This window comes from Plasmodium gallinaceum, assembly GCF_900005855.1.
Source record: "Plasmodium gallinaceum strain 8A genome assembly, contig: PGAL8A_v1_108, whole genome shotgun sequence".
Classification (NCBI taxonomy): Eukaryota; Apicomplexa; class Aconoidasida; order Haemosporida; family Plasmodiidae; genus Plasmodium; species Plasmodium gallinaceum.
The window spans coordinates 474593-487924 of NW_021628228.1; the positions used below are offsets into that span (position 1 = coordinate 474593).

Sequence of the window (13332 nt, forward strand, 5' to 3'; positions counted from 1 at the left end):
ATTTATTTGGATAAACTTAAAATATTTTTATATAAATTTATAAAATATAGGTATATTTATATATTTTTTATTTTTCTTCATAAAAAAATATTTTATTATTTTTATTCTGTTTTATTATGTAAGAATTTTTTTTGGAATTAAAATAATCTTAATAAAATAAACCTACTTGTTCTTTTAAATTTTATAATTTTTTTAAGTATGGCATAAAAACAAATATATAATTAACTGATTAACTATAATAAATTAGTAGTATTTTCTTTTAATCTTTTTTTTTCTTTTTTTTATATTTAATAAATTAAGTTTTCATATAAGAGTAAGAGGAATTATTTTTTCATTTTCTTTTTATATTTTTTAAAGGAAAAAAAAAAAAAAAATGATACATTAACTAATAAAATGTCTCTAATGAATGATTTAATATTTTATTAAAAATTGATTAAGTTAAAATAGATTAATTGAATATGGAAGATTTGTTTGAAATATATAAAAATGATAAAAATGATTATAATGATTTTATAAATTTAATAAATTCTAATTATAAAGAATGTAGAAGTTCAGAGGAAGAAAAATTATGCTCATACGTAGATAAAAGTAATGTTATTTTATCTTACAAGAAGGAAAAATATGTGAATATAATAAAAAAAATATGCAATCGTAATGATTTAAAATATTATAATTATTATATCAATAATTATGAAAAAATAAAAAATATTAAAGGAATAAAAGTAAAAGGAGAAAATAGAATATGTGTTTTAATACTATGTTTGAATTTTATATATTGTAATTTAAATAGTGAAATTATGACATTACAAGAGTTAAAACACCAGTTAAAAAAAAATATTTCTAAAAAAAAAATTTATTGCAAGCATTTGGCGAAAATTATATTTAATATTTGCAATAGATTGGATATAAAAAGTTATATTAACGGTGATTTATTGCCTTTTATAGAGAAATGTATTACTAATATAATTAACAAAATTAAAAATTTTAGTAATATAAATAAAAATGATTCAAAAGTTGAAAAAAGAATAAATATATTTGATGATATATTTGATTTGATAAATAATTGTAGTGATGATAATTCATTGAAATCAGAATTTAAATATTCTAATGAAGAAAATGAATTAAAATATGACAATAGTCTAAATAATAACATTAAAAAAAATATGAGAATGGAGATTAATAATGATGAAGATAACAGTAGAAAAAAATGTAATAATGGTATAATTGAAGAAAATAATAATAATATATATATTCATAAAGATGAAAATAATGAGGAAATGAAAAGTAAAGAAGAATTTTTATGTAATTATTCTTCATTATACAGTGAAAATATTAATTTAAAAGATTCCAATAAGCTAAGTAATTTCGATCATTATAAACTTGAGGAATTTTATATGAATGATAGTGATTGTGTCAAGGATGAAATAGATGATATTTGTGAAATTAACAACAATAATGATAACAGTGAATATAGTATATTTGATTATATAGATTTTACGAAAAGTAATCATGATAAATATTCATTTGACGAAAATAAAAATATTAAATATAAAAAAAAAAATAAAAACAAAATATCAACAAAAATACCAAAAAATTATGAAAAATCAAAAAAATATAAGGAAATTATTCAACAGAAAATTATTGAATATTTAGAAAAAAATATCACTTTACTTTCTTTATATTCTTGTGTTTTATATTATTTTTACGTGTTATGGAATAAAAGAGAAAATATGGATATGAATGTACATAATAAAAAAAGTAGATGTGCTGGTGGGAATCTACATTATTTTCTTTGCTCATCTATTATTATAACTTTTAATATATTTAATATAAAAATAAAAGATCAATTTATATGCTATTGTTTAAATGTCACGCAAAGTTCAATAATATCAAAAAAGAAGGAAGTGTTAAATTTTTTTTTAAATACAGTTAATGAATTCTTAGGAATAAATATAAATTCACATAAAAAAATACTTTTATTTATACAAGTAATTTTTAGTAATTATATATTACTACAAATGTATTTATTTTATCTTATAACAAAATATAAATTAATGAATAAAAATAATTTCATATTTTCCTTAAAACAACTTCAAATATGTTTAGGTAAATTGTTTTCAAGTATTCAAGAAAAATTTCTTAGCATATCTGATATTATAGTTGACTACAATTTTTTGTTTCGATCGGAATGTATTTATAAAAATATTCAACAAATAATTTCTCAAAATCATGATTTTATATATTTAAAAAAGCAAATAAAAAATTTAATTAAGAACTATATGACAGAAGAAGAAAAAAAAATTTTTTATGAGTATAATTTTAATGAAACTTATGATATAGATTTAAGCAATATTAATTCTTATATAACTAAATTATTATCATATGGTTTACTAAATAGTGAAGATATCGATCTCAATGATTCTCATCAGATTCATAAAATAATTGACAATTTGAAAATGAAGAATATTCATTGTGAAAAAACATCTAATGTAATAAAAATAAATAAAAATGAAGAAAAAACACTTAATATTTTCCTTCATAAAAACATGAATGTTGATACAAGTTATGATAATAATTATAACAATAATAATAATAATAATAATAATAATAATGATATTACTATTACTACTACTACTAATAATATTGATAATGATACTATAACTACTAGTGTTAATCCTAACAATATTTTTAATGATATTGAAAATAATAATAATAATAATAAAGATATTACTACTACTACTAATAATGTTAATGATAATAATAATAATAATAATGATATTACTATTATTACTACTACTACTACTACTACTACTACTAATAATAATAATAATAATAATAATAATAATAATAATAATGATATAACTATTACTACTACTACTACTACTACTAATAATAATAATAATAATAGTAATGGTAATAATTATATTGATTTTTTTAATTGTGAAAAGATTAAAACTATTAATAATAACAATAATAGTGTTAATAAATCTGAAAGTACACAGAAAATTCATACTAATAATATATGTAGTAATATTATAGATGGTGAGAATTATAATATCTATAATAAATTAAATAACAATAATAACATGAAATTATTTGTAAATAAATTGGAATTAACAAATCAAATTGATCTAGAAAGTTTAAAGGATATAAAAAATTTAGAGAATTGCAATTTTGCATTTTTTTTAAAAGAATACAATACAATGAAATATGAAGATATTCCATTGGATTTTTTTAGATATATAAACGTTTTAAAGAAAATAAATATGTCAACAATAAATGATACAAATATGGAAATTGTGTGCTATTATAATATAAAAATAGTTGTTCAATTTTTATTTTTTAATATTTTAAAAAGTATAATATATAACTGCTATTCTTTAAGTTTTTTTAGTTTAAGTAATTTGCATCGTTTTATTACTTGTAGAAAATATTCAAAGCACATTTTATGGGAATGTAATGAAGAAATAGAAAATATTAATATTTTTTTAAAAAAAAAAATTTCTAGAAAACTCAAAGAAACTAATAGAAAAAAATATAACTTGGAAAAATATTTTTTTTGTGAACAAATTTATTATATTGAGAATTTTCAAAATTCTAAATTATACAAGGATAACTTCAGGGAGTTTTTAAAAGACAAGAAAATTATTTTAAAAAATATCACAGAATTGACTGAAAGTGATGGTTCAAATAATGCTAATAAAATTAATGATATAGAAGATTCAAATGAGAACAACTGCTTCACATATTCAAATAATAATGATAAGTATAATAATTGTGTGAAAGAAAAAAATATAAAGACATGTGTAAAAGATTTAATAAAAAATAGTAATATTAAAAAGGGAAGGGATAAAAAGAAAATAAAAACAACCTTATATCATTATGACGTATTACATGAAAGTTTTAATGAATATAATTATTTAAAAAAAGAATCATTCAACTTTTTTGATAATATTTATAATATTAAGATGATGAAAGAATACAAATATTTAGAGACAGTAATTTATAGAAATAATTTTAATAAATTTTTATTCAATTTGTTTAATAATGTGAACTATTCTTTTGGTAGTAAAAAAAAAAAATTAATAAAAATGAATAATTGTTTGTATCATACATATCATTTAATAGGAATAAGGAAAATATCGGGTATTGGTTTTAACTTTACCTTTAAGAACGAATTAAATGATAATTATTCAAAAGTGTTAAAAACTAAGTTTTCCAATATATTATCATTAGAAGATGTTAATTTTTTATTTAATAGATTTTTTTATTTTTTATTCATATACATAAAAGAATTTTGTTGTTTTTCTAATAAAAATAACAAAGTATCAAATTTCGTTGAAAATGGAACGAATACATTTGATATGTGTACATGTAGTAAGGTTAATTGTTGTTATAAAATTAAAACAATTGTTGTACTTAACTTTTAAATATTTTTTTTTTAATACATAATATTTATGTTTTTTAATTTTAATTTTTTTCATTTTATATTTCCTTTATGTATTACTTTTTTTATAAAAATTAAGCTTATTTTTTGTAGTTTTTTTTTTTTTTTTTTTCATCATAAATCTTTATCAATATATTTTATTTTTATTAATTTTTTTAACTTTACAATACCTTATTCTTTTTTCTTTTTTTTTTTTTTTTTTTTTTTTTTTATTAAATATTTTTAGTAAAAAAATAACATTTGAATTAAACACTTTTTTTTTTTTTTTAAAAAGTAACATAAAATTTATGTATTTTTGTTTAAATTAAAAAACATAGCCTTGTTTTTAAAAATATTGAAAGTACAAGAAAAATGAAAAAAAAAAAAAAAAAATAGAAAAAAGAAATTTTATAAACAATTGCAATAATAATCAAGTTATTTCAAAAAATTTCAACATTTTTATACAACAAAAATTACATGAAAAAATAAATAAAATTGAAGATTTAAACTTTTTTTCACTTTACTTTTTTAAGCATTTCATAATTAAATTATTTCACACTACCTACATAATAAGAATAAAATGTATATAATATATATATATACAAAAGAAGAAATAATAAAATTGAAAGAAAAAAATAAAAAAAAAAAAAAAAAAGTAAAATATTAAAACCATATAATAAAATAAAATAAACAAAGCTTTAAATAAAAAAAAAAAAAAAAAAAAAAAACAAATAAGTAGCATCACTTTCAATGAAAGAATATAAAACAATTAAAATTTAGTTTTAATATATATTCAAAATGTGCCAACTTAATGAAAATTATTAACCAGTATATTTTTTTCATTTTTTATATTGACTTTTACATCCTTTTAAATTTAAAGCAATTTTCCCTTTTACATATATATATATATATATATGGATATAAATTATAATTTTAATGACTTTTTAGAATTCAAAATTAAACTCATAGAACCCTTTCTTTTTTTTGATTTTTTTTTTAAATTTACATCAAAACTTTTAATTTTTTTTTCATTTTCTTTTGTGTCTATACTTGATGCTACATCAGTATTTAATTTTTCGTTTTTCATTCGATATCGTTTACTTTTCTCATTTTTATTTAAATTCAAAGGTGATGATGATGCAGTAATTAGTTTTTTATTTTTTTGTAATTTTTCATTAAATTCAATACTTGAATCATATTCTTCTACAAAACTGTTATTATCTAATTCCATGTTACTATTTTTTGATTCATTTCTACTTACATCGTATTCATTATTTTTTTTCATCTTATTTTTTTTTTTTTTTAAATCGCATTCAAAATTTTCACTGTTTGTATCATTTTTTTCAAAAGACTTCTTTGCCTTTCCATATATATTATCTGCGTTATTTATAGTATTAGAAGTTTCTTCTTCTTTTTCTTCTCGTTCTTCCTCCAAGGAATCAATTGTTTTTTTTTTATTCTGAATATTTTTTAAATTTAAAATTTCTTTATTTTTTTCATTTGATTTTTTTTTTAAATAATTTATATTTTTTAAATTGGGGTTACTACCATTACCCTCATTAAGAATTATTTTCATATTATTACAATCCTTTTCTTCTAATTCCTGAATTTTCTTCTTTTTTTCTTTCTTTTTTTTATTTTCATTTTCATCTTTTCCATCCTCTCCAATTTCATCCATATCTTCTTCTTCTTTTTCCTCATCTTCTTCCTCTGCATCATCTTCCTCTTCCAACTCTTCCTCCTCATCCAACTCTTCATCTTCCTCTTCATCATCATATAAATTTTCATCATTACCATCATCAAACTCTTGTTCATTCTTTTCATGGTCTTGTTGCTCATCTTGCTCTTTTTTATATTCATTTTCTTCCATACTATTTCCATCGTTTCTGTAATTTTCAATATTTTCTTTTTCATTTTTTTCTCCTTTTTCTTCTTCATTATTATTTTCCTTTTTTTTGAAAGAACCTTTTTTTTTTGGATATAATAAATATTCCTGATTCTCTTCATATTCTCCTATTATATTATAGTTGTCAATATCTTTTTCTACTAAAGAATTTCTTTTTTCTTCTTTCTTTTTTTTTAATTTCTTTTCTTTATGTTTTTTATCTTTCATTTCGTTTACGTTATCTCCATTTTGATCTTTTTCTTTAAAATATAGTTCACCATTTTCTTCATTTTCATTGTATCCTTGTTTTTCATTAGATAACATATCATTATTATTGCTCAATTTATTATTATTCAAATTATCAGAATCTAATTTTTCTTCTACATGAGTATTCACATCATTAGTTTGATTCTGAGTATTATCCATATTATTATTAACAATATTCATGTTATTATCAAATTTAGAATTATCATTTGATGTATAAATATTTTTTACTTTTTCTTCATTTTTCATTTTAGATTTTTTATCTTCTTCATTATCATTGCATAAATTATCCATTAAAAAGTAGTTATTTTTATCAGTCACTTCCATTTTTTCCATTTTATTAAAATTTTTAAAATTGCTAAAATCAAAATTTTTCATTTTTCTTTTTTTTTCATCATTTTTTTTTAAGTTTAAACTCTTCATGTTTGCATTAGTCATAGAATCTTCCTTTTGATTTATGTCAAAACTTAAAAAAAAATCATATAACTGACCCACTTTATATCCCTTTAATTTCAACTCATTTATGTCTTTCAGCATGTTTAAATTGCTATTACTTATTTCCATTATTAATAATCTTTTGATTAACAAAAAGAATAAAATAGGAAGCTTCATATTTTTGCAAAATTCTACTTCTTTTTCATTTAATAGGTCTAGTGCTAGAAAGGTTTCTATATTTAATTTTTTATTATCTTCTGTTTCATCATCTTTATGTTTTAATTTATATTCTTTTTCTTTTTTAGAAATTTTAAAATTTTTTGTTATTTTTTCACTATTTTCCTGTTTTATTTTTTCTTTAGCTCTTCTGTTTTTTTCTATCTCATATTCTTGAACTTGTTCTATGTTTTGAAGACCTAATGCTTTCCATTCTTGTAATTTTGTTAATCTTTGACGAAGTTTTTGCTCTTCTAGTAATAATTGTATGAAATATTCATGATGTTGAGGTGAATGAAATCTTGACAATGGTTTTAAGGCAGCATATAATTCTTTTTCTTCTTTGGTTCTTTTTTTTTCTTTTTGAAGTTGTGCTTTCGTATCCAATAAACCTCTTTCTATAACAGTTCTTTTTCTGTATATTCTCTCATCTAATTTTGAATTATATATTTCCAAAACTTGTAATTTTAATTCCTTTTGCTGAGGTAAGTCAGAATCTTTAAATTCCATATCAGCTAATAATAATTCTGCATCATTATCATATTCAATATCAAAATCTCCTCTTAGTGGCCAATATCCAACAATTTGAGTTCTATTATTCTTTTTTGATTTGGGTAGAACATATTCTTCGTTTTCATTAATATCCTTTTCTATGACTTGTTCAATTTCATATGGATTACCATCTGGTTTTATTAATAATCTTTTGTTGTCAGGTAAAGGTGCACAATTGGACCTTAAATAATAATTGTAATAATGATTTTCACATTCTTTATCACTTTTTGTAATTTTTGCAACAGAATTTACTAAATCTGCAACTTGCTCCCAATTTCCAAAACCATATTTACTTATTCCATCTAATAATAATAACTCTTCTTCAGCACTCCAATTCAATTTATACAAAGGAAAATCGTATTTTGGTATAGGAATATAATTATGATAATTATAATGTTCACATTTATCTGATTTCATTTCTTTTCCACTACTAAAGCAGTTAACACATAAATCAAAATCAACACATTCTGCACATCTTATGCGAATAGTATGAGTTATATCTTTGTTACAAATATCACAATGATAATTGCTATCGAAAATATCTTCTTCAATTATACCTTCCATTGATGTGTTGCATATTTCTAAATTACCTTTCATTGGTACATTCATTCTATGTAAATCATTCATATTTTCTAACATTTCATAATTATTATTTCCTTGTATTATGCTATCCTTAAATATTGGAGAAAATTGTTGCGAAATATTCTGTTTTATTGGAATATTTGTTTGTTGTGATGATGCATTATGTATTTGATGTTGTAACTGCGATAAATTTTGAATTTGTTGTTGAGAAACAATATTTTGCATTTGCTGTTGTTGAAGTGATATATTTTGTTGAAATTGTGATAAATTTTGTTGTTGCATTTGTGACATCGTTTGTTTCTGCTGTTGTAATTGCATATGTGATATTCCCTGTTGCTGTTGTTGTTGTTGTTGCAATGTACTTGGTTGTTGAATATTTTGTGATTGATGTTGCTGATGTAATATATTTTGTTGCTTTTGTTGTTGAATGAATAATTGCTGTGGTGTTATCTGGCATTGTTGAAGCATATATTGCTGATGCATATAAGGATTAGGTATCCAATCATATGGAATCTGCTGATGTGAGATATGTTGAGGAGTTGATGATACTCTTGGCAAAAATGAAGACTGTTGCTGATACATATGCATAGGGGAGTTAGGAATAAGCTGCTGCATATTTTGCTGATTTAACGTTACTTGTGATGATGGTTGATTAGATTGCCTATGAAGTTGTCCTGATATTGATGTTGTGTTAACGTTTTTCTGGTTTGGAATCAACTGTTGCACATTTTGCTGATGTTGCAATAATTGTTGTACATTTTGCTGATTTGGCAATATTTGTTGTACATTTTGCTGATTTTGCGGTAATAATTGTTGAGTATTTTGCTTATTTGGTAACATATGTTGTACATTTTGTTGATTCGGTAATATGTGCTGCATGTTCTGTTGGTTTGATAATAAGTGTTGCACGTTTTGTTGATTCTGTAAAATATGTTGCATATTTTGTTGATTTGGAATTATATGCTGCACACTCTGTTTATTATTTAAATTATGTTGTAAATTATTCTGACTTTGCAAGTTGTGTTGATTTGGCAAATTTTGAGGTTTGTTTTGCTGCACTATATTATTCATCTGTTGCGCATTATTTTTATATGGAAATTTTAGAGGTATTGAATTAAAATGATTCGATGAATTATTTAAAGTTTGTATATTTGAGTTAGTGTTTCTTTGAGTATTACATTGATCGATTGCATTCATTGAATGCCTTTGTAATTTTTGTGAAATCTGCGAATTTCTTTGGTCAACTGAATTTAAAGATAAAATTTGTGGCACTTTTAATAAAGAAACATTTGACTGATTAGGAATATTTTGTTGATTTGTGAATTTTTGTTGATTATTTTGTTGCATCATACTTAATTGATGTAAGTTTTGTTGATGAATTAAATGCTGTAAATGCATTTGTTGCTGTATTTGAAATTGTTGATGAATCTGATTTTGTAAAAAGTTGGATGGCAAACAATGTTGAGTATTTATTTTATTTTCAGGTTGATTTTGTGTTGGTACATATTGATTTGGCTTTTGTTTAATTAATTGTGATTGTTGCTTCATGTCTTGCATATTATCTAAAGCTTCATAATGCATATTTTGATTATATTGATTTGGCATATTACCCATAAATACATTTTGAAAATTCATTATTTGATTAAGAGGTATGTTATTAATTCTATTCATCCCTGGTATCATATTCAAATTGTTTTGTGAATTTTGATTATTCAAGTAATTCATAAAATTCATATTATAGTTCATATCTGTACCAGTTTTACTATTAATATTGGTTGCAATATTTTTATTAATACCTACTAATTTATTCTCTTCATTATTAAAAATATTATCATTTTTATGAATACTATCAATATTATACATACTTTCATTACTATTTATAACTTTATCAACATAATTATTCATCATAATATTTTCATCATTGGTATACATGTTCATATCATCAATTTTCATATCTTGCATAATAGAACTATTTTTACTATTCATATTTTTACTCTTATCAATATTTTCATTTTTAATGTTTTCATTTAATGTGTGTTTGTTAATATTGCTGTAATTATTACTGTTATTGTTTTTATCATCTTCATTATCTTCTTCATCATTGTAAATATCTTTATTATTATTATTGTTATTATTATTATTATTATTATTATCATCATTGTTATCATCATTACCATTATTATTACTATTCCCACTATTATTATTACTATTATTACTATTATCATAATTATTGTTGTTATAATTGTTGTTATTACTACTGTTATAATTATTATTTGGATAATTATTAGAATAATTGTTATAATTATTACTTCCATTACTATTACAATACAATTTAATATCCTTAAAACATTTTTTTATGCATACTTTATCAATGTAATTTAAATCATTAATTAAGTAAGAGAATATATATTTTTTTTCAAAAAAAGTATTTTTTTTTGATTTCTTTTTTTTATTATTATTAAAAAATGATATGTCTTTTATATTCTCACTAATTCTATCAGAATAAAAAATTTCTTTTTTATTTATAAAAACAAATAAGGCTCCCTTTTTATCGTTTTTTTTTGAATAATGTAAATATATACTATTTTTTTTAATATTATTTTTAAATATACTAATAAATACAAATTTGGGATTATGATATTTATAATTCCATTTAAAAGGGAAACATAAATTTTTTTTTATAATTACAAACAAACTGTTAAAACGATTTTTCATTTTTATATAAGGATTTCTATAAGAATAAAAATTATAAATTTTATTTTTATTTTTTAATTGTTTGTTTAAAATAAGTACACCTAATGAATTTTTTCTATTCATTTTCGTATATTTATATTTTTTTATTTTAGTATATTCTTTGTTTTTATTAATTTTGGTTAAAAGAATATACACTTTTATGTTTTTATTAAGGTTGCAATTAACATAAGGCAATTCATATTCTAACTTATAATCAATATTATATTTTCTAAGAATATAATGATATTGAGTAATATTATTATGTACTAACATATTTATGTTCTTTTTACTATCACAAACATTATTAAAATTAGTTTGGTAATCACTCTTTGAATTTTGTTTTTTCATGACTTCATGATTTAATTCAATACAATAATTAATAACACTATTTTCTTCGTTCATTCCGTTTAAACATTCATTTAAATTAATTACTTTAATTATAAATATACTAACGTAAATATCATCACACATAATACTTGACAAAATAATTTTATTCACTGATATGACATTGTTTGATTTCATAATTTTATGATAAAAAGAATATTTTTTATATAAGAAATCTGAAATATTGTTTAATACTTCATTTATCGTCTTTTTTTTTTTATATTTCTTATTCATTTTGAAATAATTATTTAACAAACTTACAAAATTAATAACAATTTTTAAAAATATATCATGAAAAAATTTTATTTTGTTTCCATACTTATTATTTTTTATATTGATAAATTCTTTAGAAATAATATTCTTTAAATTATTAAAAGGTGAATTACAATTTAAATAGAACTTCTCTTTTTCTTCTATTCTTAAATAAAAATGAATATTATTCGCGATTTTCAGTAAAAGGTTTAATTTTTCTTCTTCATTTTGTTTTAATTCACTAGATACATTATATAAAATATTCATAGTATTTTTTTCTATTAAACTAATATAATTGTATAATAAAAGAAACGTTCCTTTGACTATTTTTTGAGTTTCATTTTTACATTTTTCAATAATTAATGTATATTTTTCTCTTATAATATATTTTAATTTATCAATAAAATTTTGTTTATTTCTATAATTATGAATTTTTTTATATATAAAATAATTTATACTATAATTATAGATGCTTTCAATTTTTTTTTGTACTTTAATAGGATAATTTCTTAGATTATTATTTATTGTAATATTTTTTTTTTTTTCTATTCTATTCTTTTTCTTCTTTTTTCTTTTTTTTTCTTTCTCATATATATCATCCATATCTTTTAATTTTCCAAAACCGCTTTTTTTTTTTATTTCATAATTATTATTATAATCTATATTTTTTAGTTCCCTTTTCTTTTTCTTTATATTTTCATATTCTATATTATTTAGTGGTTGGTAAAAAGTAGCATCATTTTTCATTTCTATCTTTTCTATATTTTGTTCATTGTTACAAATATTTGTGTTTTTAAAATAGTTGATTTGTTTTATTAATTCTAATTTTTTTAAATGTTTAACTTGTTCAATTAATGCTTCAATAATTATAGTTCTAAAAATTTGTTCATTGTAATTTCTTATCTTGTTGAGTTCATATTCTAAAAAGGGACGAAAGAATCCACAGTTTCTTTCATTAGTTAACACATATGGACATAATTCATCATATTTATATATATTCATTATATAATTAAAAATAAATAAATAAAATATATAAAAAAGAAAATAATAAATAATAAAATTGTATTTTTATATTCCTTTCAATTATTTTTTTAAATTATTTTCGGCTCGAAATTTATTACACTGTAAAAAAAAAAAAATAAAATAAAATAAACTAGTGTTTTATTATGCTTTCTTTTTTTTTTCTTTTTTTTTTTTTTTTATATGTAAAATAAGATTAAATATAAAATAAATCATTCATAAGTTACAATTCATAATTGTCTGTAAAACAAAAAAGATTAAATATATAAATATTTTGTTATCATCATTATTTAAATTATTACAGTCATTAAAATTATTTTTTGCAAACTTATATAACATGTATTTTCCTAAAATTTCTAATATATTTTTAGCATCCTGTTCAATAATAAATATATTACCCAAAAAATTAAAAAAAAAAAAAATTATTATATAACAATTTTTTTTTTTTTTTTTTTTTTTTTTTTTTAAAACTGTTTTTTGCGTTCATTTATTAAACTTCATAAAATATCATAAACATGATTTAAAATTTATTTTTTTTTATTTTTTTCATTTATTTTTTTTGTAATAAAAAAAAAAAAAAAAG

The 13332-nt window shown here is 19.5% G+C and overlaps 2 protein-coding genes across 2 annotated transcripts; one reads left to right on the forward strand and one right to left on the reverse strand.

The window, feature by feature from the left end:
* Positions 1-458: 458 nt before the first annotated feature.
* PGAL8A_00390700 (conserved Plasmodium protein, unknown function) lies at positions 459-4430 on the forward strand (the record flags this gene model as incomplete). The annotated part of the gene is made up of 1 exon (XM_028670253.1): positions 459-4430. The coding sequence occupies one exon, from the start codon at positions 459-461 to the stop codon at positions 4428-4430; it is 3972 nt and encodes a 1323-aa protein (XP_028527024.1).
* A 921-nt stretch (positions 4431-5351) lies between these two features.
* ADA2 (transcriptional coactivator ADA2, putative) lies at positions 5352-12731 on the reverse strand (the record flags this gene model as incomplete). The annotated part of the gene is made up of 1 exon (XM_028670254.1): positions 5352-12731. One exon carries the CDS (start codon positions 12729-12731, stop codon positions 5352-5354), a length of 7380 nt encoding a protein of 2459 aa, XP_028527025.1.
* Between the last annotated feature and the right edge of the window lie 601 nt (positions 12732-13332).